General features: G+C 33.5%; 2 protein-coding genes and 1 long non-coding RNA gene across 3 annotated transcripts; 1 reads left to right on the top strand and 2 right to left on the bottom strand.

Annotated features, from left to right (window-relative positions):
• Positions 1 to 225: 225 nt before the first annotated feature.
• LOC148619086 (microsomal glutathione S-transferase 2-like) lies at positions 226 to 3,457 on the bottom strand. Its single transcript, XM_088578626.1, has 5 exons — positions 3,310 to 3,457; positions 2,663 to 2,762; positions 1,957 to 2,027; positions 1,574 to 1,655; positions 226 to 1,069 (listed from the first exon to the last, which is right to left on the bottom strand). Exons 1-5 carry the CDS (start codon positions 3,374 to 3,376, stop codon positions 940 to 942), a joined length of 450 nt encoding a protein of 149 aa, XP_088434752.1. The 5' UTR covers positions 3,377 to 3,457; the 3' UTR covers positions 226 to 939.
• A 6,145-nt stretch (positions 3,458 to 9,602) lies between these two features.
• On the top strand, positions 9,603 to 11,505 carry LOC148619085 (uncharacterized). The gene is made up of 3 exons (XR_015921542.1): positions 9,603 to 9,719; positions 10,948 to 11,019; positions 11,289 to 11,505. It is a non-coding gene; the product is annotated as an uncharacterized LOC148619085 (long non-coding RNA).
• LOC148619084 (uncharacterized) lies at positions 11,473 to 17,415 on the bottom strand. The gene is made up of 3 exons (XM_088578625.1): positions 12,905 to 17,415; positions 12,301 to 12,482; positions 11,473 to 11,874 (listed from the first exon to the last, which is right to left on the bottom strand). The coding sequence occupies exon 1, from the start codon at positions 14,992 to 14,994 to the stop codon at positions 14,089 to 14,091; it is 906 nt and encodes a 301-aa protein (XP_088434751.1). The 5' UTR covers positions 14,995 to 17,415; the 3' UTR covers positions 11,473 to 11,874; positions 12,301 to 12,482; positions 12,905 to 14,088.
• Between the last annotated feature and the right edge of the window lie 3,020 nt (positions 17,416 to 20,435).

The following is a 20,435-nucleotide window of genomic DNA, read 5'->3' as shown; positions in this document are numbered from 1 at the left end:
AATTTTATATATGTCAACTTTGAGAGTAATGGTTTGGGCTGGTGCAGTGTACAGTTTTACTCTTGGAATTTTCGTGAACGTTTTTTGGCGTTTCGCGTTGTAAAGTTATTTAAAATTCCTGAAGATCTTCGTTTTCGTTAATGAATTACGTTATATTTCATGTGGGAGTTATAACATTTCATAGCCGATCTCTTCACTCATAGCAACAAGAAAAAGGAAAAGAGATAGAAGCAAATCAGAGATCTTTTATAATCTAACGTTTTTTCCTCGTACAAAAAGTTATGAATAAGTACACACGTGGAGTACATTGATTTTAACAAATACAAAACTACTTAATATGATAGAAAGACACTATTTTGGATGAATAAACAGATTGATCAACTATAACGCAAAAGTAAAAATCAAAGAGAACATAAAAAATATATAAATAGAATTGAAATATTCAACCACTGACAACATATAATGGTAAATATTAGGTACAGTTACAACCGTTTGCTAAATGCGGTTTCCATTCCACATACAATAGACAATCGCCTTCAAGGATTTAAGTTTCTCCAACGTCTGTAACGTGAACAGTTTTGTAAGAATCAGGCAAATTGGGAAAAATCAGAAATATGCATATCAAAAACCCGCCGATCTGACAATATGATTTCACTCGAGAGTGTTTTTCTTATATGTAATAACCATTATTTAATTTCTAGGTCAATGGAATTGATCGGAAGATTTTCAATATAACCTTAGGAAAATGTGGTTTTTGACTGGGTTATCTGCCCTTGAAATGTCCATTTCTAGTGAATTTAAATGAAATTACAAATCAATTTACCAAAGTGATTATCAAAATCCTATAATTTTTCTCTTGATTCCGATAACAAAGTCGAAATGGTGTTTTTTTTTCATACCATGTTTCACCCACTGCCTGATTCTTACACGTACTGTCACTTAAAACTTTAGATAATGTTGTCTGATGTTAACGCCAGCGAATTCTTCTATAGCTAAGTGACCGATTCCAAGAACAAACATTCCAAGAAGACTCTGTATGCACTTCACTGACAAATAAAATCCCGGTAGTCTAAAAAAAGGAAAAATATCCCATGTATGTTTCTTTTGAATGAAATAAAATCTTGACAAAAGGATGCAAATTTTATATCTACACATTGACAGTGAAATCTGTCTAAACCGACCTTTGAACAGACCGGTACTATGTGTTAACCATATATCTTATATTTTTTTAACCTGTGTAAACAATACATTTGCCTCAACCGAATACATTGTATATCTCTCTGCCAAAAAGGGGTTCACTGGATAATATTACAGAATGTTCTACTATTTCTTTGGTCAGGTGGACATACTATCTGGAAAAAAATGTCTTCTTTATTGAAAAAAAGACGATTTAGGTTTTTTTTTAATTCATTCAGTATGCTGGATATTTGTGAAATATACAAAAATTAAAATGGGTAGGATATCACTGTTTGGTATAACAAAACTTACGAATGCAAAACTTCTTTCATTACATGTAATTTTATTGATCTGTGTTAAAATAGCTAGGAGTCTTATTTAAATTGCAACTACCTACCGATCTTTGACGCTCACTATGTATCCATTGAAGTACCTCTGTCTGGCATATATATAGATCAAGCCTGCTGCAGCTGCTGGTACTGTAATACAATACAAAATTATCATTGGACATATTTAAGTATAAATTTTTTATTCATACAAATACTTTTTTATATTAAATTTTGTTATTTTGTAAAATACTTCACTTATTCAATGTACCCTATCACGTTCTTATAGTCGTGACATAAACGTAACAATAACTTTCTTATCACTTTTTTTATGTTGATAATTCAAAATTTAAATAGTGTGTAGGTCAAAAATGGTTATTCAGTCATTTGGTCGTCATATATAAGAAAGGAACACATATAATTCTGGAAATGAAATAGTAGGATTATATCAAACCTTGATGAAAGAAAAGGCCTGCTGACCATAGAGCTGATGAGAATATTGGGAAAAACTCCAATACATTCATCCTGAAATGAAGTGATTTCTATGTAATTAGAGCAACATTGATTTAAACTACTTCCCTAATCAATGAATGTAGACAATTCAATGAAGGTGAGAGACAAAATGAACAATCAATTTTTGAACACAGTGTACACATTAAACGACCAACTAGCAATCTATGGAAGACTTGAGATTGTAGGACGTGTAATATTGTATCTTGTCGTTACGACTAGTTCTCGCTCACAAGATAAATTTACATTCCTTGTAGAAAAATGTAAAGGCAGTTTTCGATTCTTTAGAATAGAGTGTGTTTTCTTTATATTGGTTTGTTCATATATTTTATTCTTATTTAAATTTTTAATTTCTACAGTTTTGTTTCCAATATTTATTTGGTAGTACGTGTAACGAACACATGATAAATACTATTTTACTGAATGTTTGAAATGCATACTTTGAAGCCCTTATTTATAAGACATGATTGATGCTTATCCTATGTAATCGGTGCCAATATCCGATTTAATGTGGTCTTCTACCTTCGATAGTTTTTGAATGTGTTTCAAATAAGTTTAAGTTGTGTTTAAAAGGGTCAAGTGATGGTGAATTACATAAATATATATCAGTTTTTGTGTAGCATAATAATATATGAATTCGAGTTACTCACTGAGCTCGGTAATATCTTTCAAAATCTTCATTCCCTGTGGTTTTTGGAAATTCAATTTTAAATTTCCCTCTGGCAGAACCGACTCTTCTGGCAAATGTTGCTAAACAATTTTAAATCTCAGATTGTATTCGGGTGATTTAAACAAAGATGATTTTAGATGAGACTGACAATCGTCAAATATATAATATCACGAGTTCAATTTTCATTTAAGATTATTCTGCATTAAATTAAAATATAAAGAAAAATACAACTTATAATACAAGCAGACCTGAAGTTTTAATAACAAAATATGTCACTTGTGGTCTGCCGTATGGTGAGTGTCATAATGTAGAACATTACTCTTCAAACATAAACAAGTCACGTTAGCTAATAATACATGTTTATCTATTTATTAAATACTTGACTATATTCCATTTCCTTTTAGGTTTCGTGTAATTTTGTGAAGCTTATTCCTAAAATATATCGATAACTGTAACTGATTGTTAATAAAAAAAAAAGGTTTTTTTTCATTTCAATTTCTTTTATTATCAATGACATTTTCATAACATTAAAATATTATTTATTATATATTAGACATGAAATAGTGTACCTATAAACTTACTGAATCAACAACAAAATAGTAATACATGCCTGTATATAATACTTACCACATTGATACGCGTGTGCTACACTGACGCCTGCCAAAAGTGCTACATCCCTGAGTTCTATGGGCATTTTTGTTCTTGTATAACTAATCAAGTTGAAGATAGTACATACTGTGTACGATTGACTGTATCTGTCATAAACTTTTTTTTCTTATTTCAATTTGTGATTTTGATTTCCGGGTCAGTCACCAGTCTTGATACTGTTATTCTAAAAAAATGAAAATTATTTGCTAGGTAAGCATGCGTCAATCATTTTTACTGTCTGTTCAGCTTCGTATTAGAGTAACAGTGGCATCTAAAGCTTGGTTTGTTTTCCACTTTTGCAGATGAAAAACAGTTTACCTGATGAAGAGGCCCAAATAATGACAATAATATGTATTGGTACACGGCAATTTCATCGTATCAATAGTATCGAAAATGAATTAACAGATGCATTTCGGGCATTTTTACTGAAATAATTTTATAAACAAGCTGTTTATTAAAAATATATATAATCATTGACAGATATTACTTTGGGTGTTAAAATAATAGGCCTGCAGCAGCGCTAAGCTTGTCGTAAAAGGCGACTAAATAGTGCTCAGAACCCTAGCCGGGGGCTAGGGCGCTCTGCCTACAGAGCAACTGGGATGTGTGCCCCAGGTGGTGGAATGGGGTACCCCTGGCGTGTTACATACTGGGGCTATAATACGGAAAACCTGACCGCAAACCATAGTGGTGCACCGTGTTGGGAAAGATGTCACGTTCCTCGCACGTTAAAGAACCCTACTGTGGTATTCTCCCGGAGTAGTAAGCATAGGGCTCCGCCACAGGAGGCTAAATTGCCCGACCCTACCCACATCTCCCTATTTCCGGTGGCAATCAAAATTTGTCGATCCCATTGTCCTTGTGTCCCATCCCCTTTTTATTTCATCATCATTTCATGTTCATTTTGTCATCCATTTCATGTTCATCGTCTGAATATAGCTGAAATATTGCTGGTCGGACGTTAAACCCCAACAAACAACAAACAAACAAACGTGTAGAATTACAAGTATCTCTACATTAATAAATGTTATTTAGTCTTTAATCTAATCAGAATATGATGTTATATTGTGGGTACATGTAACAGAAAAAAAAATGTGAATTAGTTTTGCCGCAAACTGAATTAAACTAATGTAAAACCTATTCTAAGCTAATTGATCAATTGCCTAAGTGTGAAGGTTGAAGTCCAAAATCATCAATCGGCAACAACATACATAAACTATTTTCTAGGTTTTTATCCTTTTCGTTTACCTTGAATTGACAGTAACGGTTGCTGCTGACAGAGCAGGACATGATAATCCTTCCAGAGCAACTGATATCACTCCCGATTTCTTGTAGGAATTCATATTTCCAGTGCTTTTAGTTTTTATGTGACGTCCTATTTACCTTATCTTCAGTTTGTATGTGTATTATTCTTCACTACGTGATGTATGTATATCGTCTCTGTTATATGTGCTCATGTTTAAGTAATGTTTCGTTTAGATTTTAACCTACTTGAATCATCCTACTTCTGACGCTTTTGTATATGTCATGCTGATATATAGAGAATAATGGTCTGGATGTCATATTTCAGTTTAAAGTAAACTTGATATTACATTAAATCAAATTAAATTTCAACCTAATTTACATGCAGCATGTATATATAATAGCAATATAATAAACTTCCAAATAGTGAAAGTTACAAGTTAATTTATTTTTTTTAAAGACAGTAACTTTGGATTTTAGAAACTCTATGAATAAATTTTCAAAGGTTTTATGATTGTCTGATGTTTTCTAAATTAAACAGCTGCAGTAATTTGTGTACAGGTTTGTTTTCCCAAAATATTGATATAAATGGCATTCAATTAAAAAATGAAATTCATCTTCAATATAATTAAAGCAACATTTACAAATACGCAGACTTCTATTGGCATTAATATATATAATTTTCGATCGCAGGACTATGAGAAGTTTATCTCATCTTGGTTAAAAACTTATACATATATGGTATAGGTTTACAAAGATATGGTTGAAAAAGTAGACATCATGCATTTATACAGATAACGCTTGCTGGCAGTCTGCTCAAGTGAGTGTTTATAAAATATCGGGGTATCTTTGCTTTATAATGTGTAGACAGTTAACACTACTTTTTTATTCCATATATCATTAAGACCCAGTTTACAAGCTCAATACGTATTGAATCCATGCACCCAATTACTCTCATTGGTCCGGCAATTTAGTGCTTGTTCAAACAAATATTTATAACAATTGAACATAAAACAGCTGTTAATCATCTAAACATAGTTTGATAAAAAATAATACGCACTGTTATATGCACAGAAAATGATGTCTACCAAGTTAATCATGAAAATAACAGACATTTAAGGTCCTTGACTTGACTTTCAAAATTCGTTTACAAATATAAAGATATTTTTTACATCCTGTTCTTTGCTTAGGTCCATGGCAAAATACACTATTCACAAATGTATCAAACAATGATAACAAAGTTTTATGATAGACGGAAAATTGATTACATTTCGAAAAAGGGCACACATACTTTTTCTTCTGAGCTCAGAGTCATAAAACTGTAGTTCACTTGCAACTGGATTTTGTAACAAAATATAATGAAAAGATTTAAATCTATGTTCTATTATTACTCATAGACAGAACTTAATATATTAGTGACATTTACCCATATTAAATGTATATAAACCTCATATAGGACAGATGTTAAGGCATTCTAAAGACCACCATAGTTTTAACGTTGATAGTATAAATAATTGGTATATTCGTAATAATCAGAAATATTTTATTGTGAAACATACTTTACAGAAGTCATTTAGTTTTCAACAATAAACAAAGCAAAATATACATATATACAATTGACTACGGAAATCCTGTTCGTCAGTAAATATTCAACTATTAATGTATCTAACGGAAAGTCCTGTTTCCATTTACAAGCTGGAATATAAATACGCTACCCTTTCTCTAACATTATCTACTGTGACAAATAATTAAGATTAATTGCGTCTTATAATTGTTCATGTTATGTTACGAACTGTTCTCATACAACCATTTGGGATGACAATATGTACATTTACCCTAACGTTTTCTATCTATGTACTTTATTCATTAATGAACCTATTTTATGTCGACTTTTTTTTTGAATTTCTATTCTATTCTATTCTATTATATTCTATTCTTTATACTATTCTTTATTATACAAAACGCTATACAGCATATAGATACATAGATATGACAGAAGTAGTATTGAAAACAAATTTACCAAGTATATATATTGCAAATCGATATGCTGTACACGTGTTTCAAGGACTAACATCTCATCAGCTCATTGGAATCAAATATATAGGAAGATCGTTATCCGAACTATTGTATACTAGAAGTACTCAAATCCAAAACCATTGAAATAGTAAGCAAACGTCATCATCCAGAAGTTCAACTAAGTGCAGAACAAGGAAACCAATCACAGTGTTTAGGTCAATTGAAATCTATAATACTTCAAATTTTGGTAAAACAGATAAATTAAATCTTTCAGGGTAGACAAGTCTGAGTATTTGGTTGGTGAATACTCCCGGCGACATTTTGTCCTCCAGCAAGGACTATAATCCAGTGTTTATAAATTTGTAACGGGAATGTCAAGAAATTTTTGAGAAACAGGTGTAAATTAATCATGTTATGATTTTTTCCCCTTAAAAAAACATTAAGATGTATGAATACATTTTTGCATCACAGATGCACACACACACAGCTAGCACAAACACGTAAATAAAAATGTTTTAGAAACGTTTCCTTAAAAAACTGAAGATATTTTTTAGAAATGTTTTTAAAACGTCAAAATGTATAGTTGCAGACAAATCATAATAACGTATTCAATAACCCTTCACTATAATGTTATTATAACGTTTCCTTAAAAAACTGATTATATTTTTTAGAAATGTTTTTAAAACGTAAATATATTTGAATACATTTTTGCATCACAGATGCACACACTGTGTTTCAGATTTTATTTACATTCAAATATATCAAAATATAGCTGAAACAGGAACATATGCAAGAACTAAAAGGGTAACACCTATTATTTCTTTTAACGTCTTTTCGGGTCCCACTGTGACTTTAGAATTAACAGAAACGTTACTGCACTAAACAGTAAGACAAAATAAAGTACATATACCTTTACCTGTCTGATGCTTGCCAAACCCCATCAACAAATAATACTTAAAAATGTTTGAAATTGGTTTTCATCACTTATTCTACCCATTAATGTTTAATACGTTGGCTGAGATAGCCCAATACATCTAAATCTAATCCTTCTACCATCGAATTATTTTGCACAAACAAGTTAAGTGACATTAAAATGCATCATATAACAGCACAACATCTCACCTTTTCTATGGTACCAAGAAATTTGGGTCAACAATTTCTGTTAGTATGTTATATGCAATATATGTACCCCTACCACCTAAAATTGCTAAAAATTAACACATTTCTCAATGACAAGACCAAAAACTATTGATGCTCCAGTAAATAAATTGCTCATGTGATGTTTTCTGTTTTGTATCCAAATTGTTTTCTCTGACATTTATTTCAAAAATGGCTAAAATCAAAATTTTGAATTTTCCTAAAAAAAAGTCGTATAAATTCCAGTCTACGAATAATTACAAGACAAAAACATCTCGAATTTGGTATCATTCGAAGATAATTAAATTGTATCCATCATGGAACAAACACATTTGCAAATTAAAACTTTCCAAGAATATTAAAAGTATTACCCCTTTCCCTAGAAAACAGGTTTCAATATGAAATAAATATATATTCAAAAATATACAATGACAGTAAAATTCTCATTTTTCATATTTTCATTTGAAATAATGATGTCCGAACACATCACTTTGAGGTTGCAATTAAATAGAATATAGTGGTTGAAAGGGGCTTTTGCAGAATTCCAGAAATCATTCTATGCAATCGTTTTTTGTCAATTAGTTGAAAAAAATCTTTCGTCTGATTCAGTACGTTTATATCTTATATAATGTCTTAGCTTTCCAATGTGTCCAAGTTATGAATATTTCACTTATTTCAATTCTATTTAGGTGAAAAATTGTCAAATACTGATAACAATTCATTACTTGAATTGTTTGTTACCATCATATTGAAGAGACCAAGAACACGTTTTCCTCATTTGAAACAATATTGCACATTTTCGAAAAATTGTAACAATTTGAAAACAAAAATCAAGTTCACAGGTCAATACCGATTATGGCATGGGAACCTCTTGCAGTGATGGCACCTTCGTAGCATTGATGACCACAAGACAACTCCGTCGCATCATTGACCATCTGACACCCTCGTCGCACTGACTCCATTAAACTTTTAATATTGTCTTGAGAAATGTTGTTCTATTCTCTGAAAAGTGTTATTTGGAGCTCGTCTAGTGTTTTCGATGGATTTATGCAATTTATAAAACGCCGTCCAAAAGATGTTCGATTGGAGATAAATCTGAAGATATTGCTCTACATTTCACAAAAAACGAATCATCATACAGGATACAAACATATCTTAATCTTGACTAACAGTGCTTAATTTTATACAAAGAAAGACAGTGTGATTTTATGCTAAAACAGGTTCACTTTTGTACATTTTTTATGCGCTTTATTCATAGTGACATAATAATTGTGCACTTAATTTTGAGGAACTACACTTGTTTACGTTCTAAAAGTTCATTACTTAGATAAGTGGTATCTCACCCAAACGAAGGACGAAACTGATATTGCAATTATCAATTTATCAATTATCAGTTTTAAGTCCGAGTCCGAGTTGCTCATTTGCTTTTGTTACTTTGTATGTACGATTTTAGTTAATTTGTGTTCTTTGTCGTGTATGTCTGTTTTCCATGTTTGGTCACTGGATTACATTCTTTTGATTACCGCTATGACCTTGGTTCTCTTTATTACTCTTTATAGAAGGTAAAAATAAAAGATTTAACAAAATGCCAATTTTCCACAATACAAACCAAAAATGTCCACCATTAAAGACGGCATTACTGTGAACATTTGAAAATGCATGTCAGTACGCATGTATGAAATTTTACATTTCACTGTTATTCGATTATTTACGTGTTTCGTCCTCTTTCATCAAGCCTTTTTTAAATCACGAGAAATATTTCAGCATTAAAATATACCTTACGGTAATGAAATTGTCTTAAACAAAATTAGTAATTGTATGTGTGTACAGTTCATAATGCAAATCCTGTTCACATGTCAAGAAATAAATTATATAATGAGTTGGAATAGACCTGTAATTGTCGTGCTTACTTTTTAAAGTATTTTCCTTCTCGAAAATTTGATATAAATACGCCAACATTTCCTCCACGTTATCCGCTTTGACAGAAAATAAAGGTAGGCAAAGTACTGCTACTAATACTTAAACATTTAATGTGACGAATTTCTATCTTAAATGAAGTTTGTTTAAGGGATATTCACCATGATATTTTTGCAATGTTTTTATCTACATGTATTAATACAAATGAATAAATTAGATATAAATCTAAGTTGCGGAATTACAAATTCCATTTTTTCTGATAAAAACGTCTTGGCAAATAACAGAATAAATGTTTAGTCTTTTTCAAAAACTAACATGTTTTGATAGGCAGGGTTTGCCATATAATTTGCCGGAATAGATTGGATTCTCTTTATTCCTGGAATCTATCTTTGTGATATATTTTTCAGCAGGTCAACATGAAGTCTATGTTTAGTCAAATATGTTCACCCTGGCAATATTTATTCAGTTTTATTAGTTCAATTGTGAACTTTGCCATCATTCAGCTACAATTATATGTCATGAACTCACACTGATTATACAAAGGGGGTCTTCTATTTTGAACTAAAAAAAAATATATATAATTCAATCAATTCACCGTAGACTCGTTCAGCAAAACAAAAACAAAAAAATAATAAAATAAATGAAATTTTTAGTTTTATCCTTTAGAAAAAACAAACAATTTCCATTGAATGCAAAATACAATTTACAATTGCTATGCTATCCGTCGCCAATTTATGGGTTTAAAATCCAAGTCAACTCTAAAGGAAAACACGGTAAATAAATGAAAAAATCGGATGGTAATTGGTAACTGAACCTGTTTCTGCAAACACCCGCTGAATTACTCATAAAAAGTCAAGTCCGGGGTAGATGAAGAAAAAAGGAAAACTATGACACGTTGAACAATTCAGTTTTCATGGCGCAAATGGATACACCGTAACGATCCACGAATTCACGATGACTACTTCTGAAGTGATGACTGTATCAACATAACCCTGTTCCAGAAGCCTATCTGTTAGATTTCAAGCGCGGTACAAAAAGTCTGGGTAGTTTTGGCAAGCTCTGATATAACGTATGAATTGTGATATGAACACTCCATACGCATGTGCTGAAGAGATGTTGCCACAGATGAAAGGAAATTAGACAACAATTTAGTCGTTGTATACAATCATGATTGCATTTTCGATATTATCACCTTTCAAACACAATCATTTTATCATTCCTGTTATGCTGTATATTCATAAACATTTTCCCCAATAGTATTGATGTAACATATTGTTTCATTTACATGTTTTGCTTTTTCTGCAGGAAAAGTTCCTATTTGACACAAAATGAAGTGTGCACTATTTTCTGTTTATCTTCTGGTGTTAGCCATTTCTGGTATGTTTACGTTAACTGCTGTTGTGAAAATTAGAACAAAATAAAAGCCGTTAATGGTAAACCAAAGCTATTTCTGTGTAAATATGGGTTCCATGTATTTATATCTATCCTATCATGTTACAATGTAACAATTTTCTACACTTAGTAACGATTGAACATTTTCACATTGCACTACAATCAATGTAGAATTAGCATTCCCTTATACAGTTTTGTGCAAAGAACACAGCATTTACGGAAAATTCAAACATTTTCTTTTATTCAATTTTCAGATATAAACCTCGTAGAAGCGACATACAAGTGCTTTCCGTTTTTCGATTGTGGAATGCTCGCAGACAGGTGTAAAACATTTTGTTCTTCCCAAAACTGCTTACCACTTGGGAGTCAATGCAGACATAATCGTGAATGCTGTTGTCTTGGCTGTATTTATAACTAGAGCCGTACTAAAGATGTCGATTGGCAATAAAGTATAAAAAAAGGTTTATTTTATTTCGTTTCTGTTCTTTACAGTATATCTAATGCCTCATTCAATTGGTATATAATCGATTAACTAAAATATTGCCATGTTCGATTGACGCAAGCAAAAATAACTTTTAACTGACGTATCAACGACAAAAATATTTTAGGTATAAAATCATCGTTATTCACCGGTAACAATCTCCAGATGTTTGTGTCTGTAGATATGACGAACGTTCGTGTATTCGAAAGATCAATTATGAAATATACTTACAACAATTTTTAAATATATATATAAAATTAGGAGATGCGGTACGATTGCCAATGAGCAACAAACCGTTAAACTTCTACTGGTCACCCGACAGTCTTCAATGATGGTCAAAACCAATACCATAAAGCAAGCTGTAAAAATTCCCAAAACAAAAAGACGTAAATTGACTTAATCTATATAGCAAAAACGCAAAACCAATTACAAAAAAACGACAAACAGAATTCGGATTTACTCCTTAAATCGACACAGAGTACAAACATCTTAACATGACAGACAAACGACAAGCAGTAGCAACTTCGAAAAGGACTCTCTTTTTCTGTATACTACTTCAAAATTCAAAAGCAGCAGGCACATTTAGTTCATTCAAACAAAGATATCAATAAAAACACGTCCAATTTAGAGGAAATTTTCAAATTATGTGTAAGATAAACTAGTAAACAAAGAGTAGAGTAACAGTTCAAATATTTGGGAAATATTCCATTACTCTGCAAAAGTTGATAAACAGATCAGCGGGGAGTAAACAAGGAAAAGTATTTCTGTGCTAACATTCCACATACCTTGAACCATCCCTTTGTTAATCAGCTCACTACAAATTGTGTCAAACATTTGCAAATACATTGAAACAAAATCGAGGCATTGGTTCTACCATCAATGTCACACTGGGTGCACGTAAGGGACTCCCAAGTTGTACCTCGCGGTGTAGTCGAGAACATGTCTCATGGGAAGCTCCACAGCAGGACTGCAAGTTGTATTAAAAAAATACAGAATCATTCGAATAAAATTATTAAATTGTCTCTAAAAGTCCATAATTCAAAGAACACGTCAGATCAGTGAATTTAGCTAGGAATATAGTAGAAATTTAGGATGCTATGTTGGCGTAGTGTACAACACAGACGACTCTTTGTCGAGATATTTGTCTGTCATTTGTTGAATCTGATTTCTTTAGTTTATGCTAAATGGAATTCAATTAAGATAAAAATGTTAGTCTGGATTATTTGTAAAGTGTATAGTCATCACTTTAATTGTTTTAACATGCATTGTTCAAATATGCATTTGACTTTACATAAAATAAGTTATACAAATATATCTTAACCTGGCTTTTTAGCAGAAATCTTTCTTTATGTTGAGACCAATGCAAATAAGTACATGTAAGACACGTACACGTTTTCTTTTACGTTATAATCGCATTTAAGATGTTTTCTTCTTCTTCTTCTTCTTGTTCGCCATTACACTTGAATGCCAGTCTCCTAAACAAATCTGGCGGTCTTCTGTTGGTCTTCCACAGGTCCATACAGCTTCTCTGTAATGGGGGTTGGTTTATCCCATATCTTCTCTCTCTTTGCCTCTGTGTCTGGTGTAACTTGCACGTCTGCAGAAAGTGTTATGTACAGTACCACATAGGTGATGGTATGACCTTCAAAACTCTGTACAGATGTTGGTTGAACGGAACTGTTGTCTGAAAGGTTACATTGTCCTCCTTCTCTGCATATAGTTTGTCATTCATTTTAAAATCTATAGGTTTGACATGCTTAGGTAGATGTTCTTGGTGTTTTCTTTGCAATGCTCTTGTTTCTAGATTGAAGCTGGATCTTTTGAGTCTGCCTGAGGATAGTTGTTTCAGTCTCTCATTCATTGGGTGGTTTGGTAAGCATTGATATTTGGTGGCCTGTATCATAGCTTTACATTCTCTTCTCTTACTTAATGATTGTATGTTTGTAATTACCACCATACTAGCAATAGGTGTTGATTTCATGGCTCCTGTGATGATGCGGAGTGCCTGATTCTGGATTTTATCTAGAGTTTGATGGTGAGACTTAGCTGCTGTCATTCAAGCACTAGAGCCATATTTTAGATGTGGGCGTACACTTCCTTCGTAGACAGATTTCAAAACTTTCTAATTAGCACCCTAGTTTGTACCAGCAAGATTTCTCATGATGTTTAGTTTTCGTCTGGCTTTGGCGTCTGCTGTCATTATTTGCTGTTTCCATCAAGTCTTTTATCGAAGGTTACATCAAGGTATGTTTGCTGATCTTCCATTGTGATAAAGATGTCATCCATGGTCAGTTTGTCAGATTGGGTTTTAGGTGAGAGTGTAAAGAGGGTTGCTGGTAACACACCACTTATTGACCCATTTGACTACCATATCTAATGCTGTTTGTATCCTGTACCTTGCAGTAGTTGCATACTTTTCAGAGCACCAGAGGACAAGATCATCTGCATAGAGTGCTGATTGTACACTATTTGGTAGCTCTGAAACTAGGTCATTCATATAGAGTATGAAGAGAGTTGGTGGCAATACTCCTCCCTGTTGTACACCCTGTTTTAGAAGTATTTTTTGGCCATGCTTATCCTTCTATTGTACAGATATGAGTTGGTCCATTGATTATTGATTTGTTGATTATACGCTCAATTAATTTGCAGCAACTGATTGTTAGGCTAATTGGGAGGTAGCCTGAGGCTTTCGACTTGTTCTTTCCCCTCTTCAGTATTGACATCAATATGGTTTCTTTCCAACATTCAGGAACTTGACCTTGTCTCCATCTCAGGTTGAGAATTTCTAGCGAAGTTGTTAATGCTAAGGTGCCAAGGTGTTGAAGCATTTCATTGGGGATGTTATCTGGACCTGGTGCCTTTTTCATTTTCATTTTTCTGATGGCTGCCTTCATCTCAAACATGGTGATATCTCTCTCCATAACTTCATGTGTTGGCACCTTTGATCTTTCTATCAATTCAGTTCTTACTTCCTTTTTCCGTGATGGTGGTATATCAGTGTTGCTTTCTTTCTCATAGCCTTTAGCAAATTCATTTGCTGCCGCTTTCCCTATGGTTGTCTCTCCTTCAACTTCAAGCGTGATCTTTTCACCTTTGCTTCCCTCATCATTCAGTGCTTTTGTCAAGTTCCAAAGTTTTTTTGTATCTTTTTCCATATCCATAGATGATGTTTTTTCTCTCCAACCTTTCCTTTGACATTCAATCTTTGTTCTTAGATGTTTGGCCTTGCCCTTTTGAAGTTTGATGTTATTTTCCTGACTGGGATTTAATTCTGCAGTATCCCTTGCCCTTTTGAGTGCCTCGTGTGTTGTCTCTATCTCACTGGACCAGTATGGCTTGTAGTCCTTTCTAACACCTCTTGGTATACTTTCCTTTGCTGCCTTTAATGCAACAGTGTTGAATGCTTTCACCACATTGTTGATATTCTTTCCCTCTTCTTCTATGTCCATTGTAAGTTCATTTGTTCTAGCTTGAAACATACTCCAATTTGCCTTCTTGTAATTCCATCTTGGTAGCTGAGCATACTCAGATGTTGTTGTTTCTGCAATGATATCATGACAGGTCGATGATCACTGCCAGCTAGCTGGTCACATACCTGTCTACTCATTTTTGGTGTATATCGTCAGTACAGAAAGCTAGATCTGATGTGATGCCATCGACGAGAATGAAAAGTAGGCGCGTCAGTGGCGTCGTTGACAAGGATAAGGTGGTTTTCATCCTGCCAGTCTTCTATGGTCTCCCCTCTTTTGTCCATAGTATTATATCCCCAACTTTGTGATTGGCTGTTGAAATCACCTACTATGAGGAATGAACTATCTGATATTTGTATGGTGTCTAGTGACAGTTTCTTATCATTGGGACAATAGAAGTTAACGATGTTATACGAGCTTTCCACAATAATTGCTTTAATTTCAATGTATTCTGCTTCCTCCATAAACTTTTTTGTCTCTTAGGCATTAATGTTGTTTCTTACAAGAGTCATTACACCACCTTTTTTTCGTTTCTTTCTATCACTCTTGAATACTTTGTATCCTCTGATCTTAAAAGGTTTGTCCTCTTGGAGATGTGTTTCTTCAATACAACAGATGTTCACATTGTTTTCATGAAGAAAGTGTTGAAGTTCTTTTCTCTTGTTTGATACCCCTTCTGCATTCCACTGCACGACGTTAATATGTGGTTGCTCTTTTTTTTCGGTTTTATCTTTCTATGGTCAGTAGCGCTCCTTGTTTGTCCCCTGACTCCACAAGACGAAACTAAAGTACCTCCAGTAGCATTGGTTTGGCTCCTTCGAGACAGAGAGCCCGGCACTGCACCTGCCTGGTGGGTCCTCACAGGGCGAGCACCAAAGCGTTTGTTCATGGTTTCAAGTGTCATTTTGGCTGTTTGTGCGTGGTGTTGTGGTCTGTCCGAGTGCGCTATATCGCCCAACACCTCTGTCTTCAGCACTCTAGGTTTTCTGTCGGGGTTACCTCACCCTTAGCGTCTGAACAGAAGTTCTGATCCTGGAAGTACAGGAAGGAAGTTACAGATTCCTAGTTCTGGATTTTCCTCGAGGTGGTCTCCTGAAGCCTTTTCCTGTCGAAGGGTGTAGCCGCAAGGCAGCGGAGGTTTTAGATCAGAGTTTTCCTTCTCCTAGATGGGCTATCCTCCAAGGTTTACGAGCCCCATCTATCCGAGGCTATCTGGTTTTAAGGCGCCAGTGACTCGCCTTCGCCCCTTCTCCAGTCAGTCGAAACGGCTGGACCAGGTCCACCAGTTAGTAAACCCGTCGTGAAGGTTGGAGTTTGACTTTAGTTGTCAGAGGCTGTTTGAGACGTACGCCGAAATGGACATTTAAAATGATATTGAGAGCCCATTCCTAGCACCACCCCTTGGATTTGACAACCTTCCGATGTTTTCCTATTCTTTCTTTATTTAAAAAAAATGTTTACTTCAGAGTTTCTATTTCTATCTTTAAAAAAAAAAAATAGTTGTTATATTTGTAACGTGAATTTTGTTTTTTCCTGTTATTTATCAATAGTAAATAAATCCACATTTACTTGGAATATAGTTTCTTTATCAATACCAATAAAGTATATTGAACTGATGCTATCTTATAATTGTCCGGTTATTTTTTTTTTCAATTATTTATTTCACAAAATTTGTTTTTGAACACTAGAACTTCATTTGATTTTGATGATCTTGATATTACAGAACTACATAAAGTTCCTATGACGGTATTATAGTGACTAGAAAGTCGATAATAGAAGATAAGTACATGGAATGACATTGACTTTGAAAGTGATTATATACAATCGCATATTTGCATAATAAAAGGATGTATAATGATAGAAGGTTATAAAAGGTTTAAATCAAAATGCAGTATGCGGTTGATTTTATTTCGTCAATTATTCCAGAGATATCACATATCTGTGATTACATTTAGTGTAAAAATGGATAAACTTTTTTTTTTAGATAAGCGGCAATCATAGGGAATTGTTTGTATAAAAACTAAATATGTTAATCAATACTAAGTAGCGCTATGTTTTTGCTCCAAATGTCATTATTTGTTACTGTATATGTTATAAAAGATGTAGCCTCATCATTTAAACATACTGATGTCACTCCATGCGGTTAGTTGCAGCTCATACTTGAAGTACTTAATTTTTTTTTGTATTTGTCTATTTTTCCTTATTTCCAGCTTATATAGGTGTGATTGTATCTTATTTCTCTATATCTGTATTGCAAAAGTAAAGGAACCAAGGTTGTAGCGGAGGAATGTAATCCAGTGACAAAGAACAAAAATGGACAACAGACATAAACAACAAAGAACATTAAGTAACGAAAATAAAACGTACGAAGTACAAAAAGTAAATGTGCAACTCGGACTCCAATAATAACTGTTTGTTTGTTTGTTGGGGTTTAACGTCCCAGCAGCAATATTTCAGCTATATTCAGACAATGAACATGAAATGAATGATAAAATGAACATGAAATGAAAAAAAAAGGATGGGTCACAAGGATAATAGGGTCCACAAATTTTGATTGCCACTGGAAAAAGGGGGGATGGGTAAGGTCGGGCAATTTAGCCTCCTGTGGCGGAGCCCTATGGTTCCTACTCCGGGAGAATACCACAGTAGGGTTTTTTATCGTGCGAGGAACGTGGCATCTTTCCCAACACGGTGCACCACTATGGTTTGCGGTCAGGTTTTCCGTATTATAGCCTGACAACCCCAGCATGTAACACACCAGGGGTACCCAATTCCACCACCTGGGGCACACATCCCAGTTGCTCTGTGGGCTGAGCGCCCTAGCCCCAGGCTAGGGTTCTGAGCACTATTTAGTCGCCTTTTACGACAAGCTTAGTGCTGCTGCAGGCCTATTCTTTTAACACCCGGACCTGCACGGGGCCCAATAATAACTGGGAGCATGGACAAGGTGCACTGGTTGGGTAGGCGTCCTCTGCTTTTCTAGTAACATCCGCCGAGTTGCTCATAAAAAGTCAAGTCCGGATTTTACGAAAGATGAATGGGAAACTATGACACGATTTACAAAACAGTTTTCATACACCGTAATGATCCACGAGTTCATGATGGCAACCATAAAACTTCTGTTTTGATGACTTCAATCTTGTAGCAACATAACACTGTTCCGGAAGCCTAACTGTAAGAGGCCTAGCGAAAAGTCTACGTAGTTACGGCAAGCTCTGGCATAACGTATGAGTTGTGTTAAGAAAACTCCATATGCAAGTGCTGAAGGGATGTTGCTACAGATGAAAGGAAATTTGACAATTCTGAATGAGAAGTCATCACGTTTATCATAAAGTTTGGTCAATAGTTTTCCTTTACCATCGATCTTTAAGTGAAGGTCAAGATATGGGGCTGACTTCACGGTGTCTGTAGCATCCTTTATATCAAGTTATTTTGAATAGATGCGATGTATCAAGTCCCCGAAACTTGGGCTATGGAATTTACAGATAATCCACTTCATATTCTTTTGTATTGGCGATGATTTTGATGCTGAAATATCTGTCTATTTTATTGACAGGAAAAAGCAGAGGACGATTTCACTATAGGTGTACCTGGTCTATCTTTCAAGTTTTAAGTGGAATTTCATTTTTGTTTTTATGTACCTGGTATTTTAATTATTGTGGTTATTTATGCTCTGATTGCATGTGTATATGTTCTATGTCTAGTCGTTATACCTATATCTTGTGTTTTTATTACCGTTTGAATACCATAGTTCCCTTGCATGCGAGTCTCTGTATACATCAGAACATGTTCAATTATTTAGGGTTATTTACCGCCGGTGTAATCACAATTATGATTATTAAGGAAAAGATGTATTCATGTAATGGAAATTATTATTGATATCATTTTCCACTTAGAAATACAAATGTAAAAAAATTTTGAATGTTTTGAAACAGTAAACGTAAACTCGAACCAAGTTAAAGAAAACCGACTATTTCCTATGTCATTGTAAAGGAAAAAGATTATTTTATTTTAACGTAAGTTTGGGAACACTAAAAGCCGGAGAAAAAGTCTCGCGAACAATACTTTCTTTGACAGGCTACAGAGAATGATGAAGCCACAGCAAAATAATGCTAATACGAGGAGTGGAAACGACTATGCAGAAAATGTCCACTTTCATTAAATTTAAAAGTACTTTATAAATATTGAAATCGTAGTCCACAACAAATCTTGAATAACACGCCATATAAAGGCTGTATTTTAATAACGCATCTGTACATATTCTATTATTCATGTTTCCCTAGATATTGACTAGCCATTTACTAATTTGATAAGAATACAAGTTTAGCATTTTTAAAAAACTAAATACCAACAATAAATCGTTATTAGCAATATTGTTTTGGCAAATTAGTTTTGAGTCAACAATAAGAATACTTTTTATTATTTTGACCATCTGCTTTAGGTGTAAAAGCTGCTAATACATATATTGACAGGAATAAGGTACCGACATAAATCCCCGTTTTAAGCTCATTATATCATAAGCCGATATTGGATTATTCATTTTGTGTGAGATGAGGTAATTCACCACTAAACGTTTTTGTTTTGCATTATTTAGTATACACATACTCAATATTTGAGTTCTTTTTTTAAATTCTAAATATACCATACATAACAGCTGTATGATATTGCTTTCAAAATATGTTTCATGCTTCATGCTGTATGTTGATTTATAAACATTACTAGGCTTGTTTTTCATTTTTGCCCTGTTTTATATTTGATAGTCACTAAGCCCTAAAATTAACTGTTTAAGTTGTCTGTTTTCTATATTTTGCCCTTGACACTCATGCTATGTCAGAGGGTACCTTCCATACGACATGTCTTGACAAAATACTTAATGTTTTAAATTTAGATAACGTTAAATGATTTTGTCAAATCACCTTCGAGCACATGGGTTCAAATTAGGACCGATCTTACATAATACATAAAACCAAACTGTTCTTGTTAAACGAATTTCTGATTCTGAATTGCGACCCAAATATCTGAAATAAAACATTCTTTGAAGAAACAAAAGAAATTTGACATTTCAACAGCTGTTTTGTGTTAATACCATAGTTAAAATACTGTATCAAAACAATAATAGCTGAATACTTTTATAATGAATGTATTTAAAAACTGCTCATAATCCTTAAATTCGTTAACAAAATCTGAAATATTTTTGAGAAAAATTATTATTTAATCAAAAGATGCAATATACTACTGACTTCAACACTACTGATTGCATTTTGATTGACCAAACAAATGTGCATGTACATGTACATGTACAATTTTGCACTTTGGTGGACATCATATGTGCACCTTTAATTGCTTTAATTAATCTTTTCTGATTTTTCTAACCGCAGTTATTAGAATAAATGATAATCATTATTTGAATGTGATCAGCTTTAAAATTAGCTCAATATGAAATATGGAAT

Source organism: Perna viridis, chromosome 4 (assembly GCF_037379345.1).
Source record: "Perna viridis isolate PV_CMFRI_1.1 ecotype Kerala chromosome 4, ASM3737934v1, whole genome shotgun sequence".
Taxonomy (NCBI): Eukaryota; Metazoa; Mollusca; class Bivalvia; order Mytilida; family Mytilidae; genus Perna; species Perna viridis.
Note: the sequence above shows the minus strand (reverse complement) of the source record. Positions and strands in the feature narration are given on the sequence as shown.

What these genes read in the sequence shown, in the direction of transcription:
- LOC148619084 (XM_088578625.1), bottom strand. Translation starts at nt 14,994, where the DNA reads ATGTTTCAAGCTAGAACAAATGAACTTACAATGGACATAGAAGAAGAG.
- LOC148619086 (XM_088578626.1), bottom strand. Translation starts at nt 3,376, where the DNA reads ATGCCCATAGAACTCAGGGATGTAGCACTTTTGGCAGGCGTCAGTGTA. An exon ending in AGCACACGCGTATCAATGTG is followed by an intron (nt 2,763 to 3,309) that starts GTAAGTATTATA and finishes AAAATTGTTTAG; the next exon opens with CAACATTTGCCAGAAGAGTC. An exon ending in GAAAGATATTACCGAGCTCA is followed by an intron (nt 2,028 to 2,662) that starts GTGAGTAACTCG and finishes ACTTCATTTCAG; the next exon opens with GATGAATGTATTGGAGTTTT.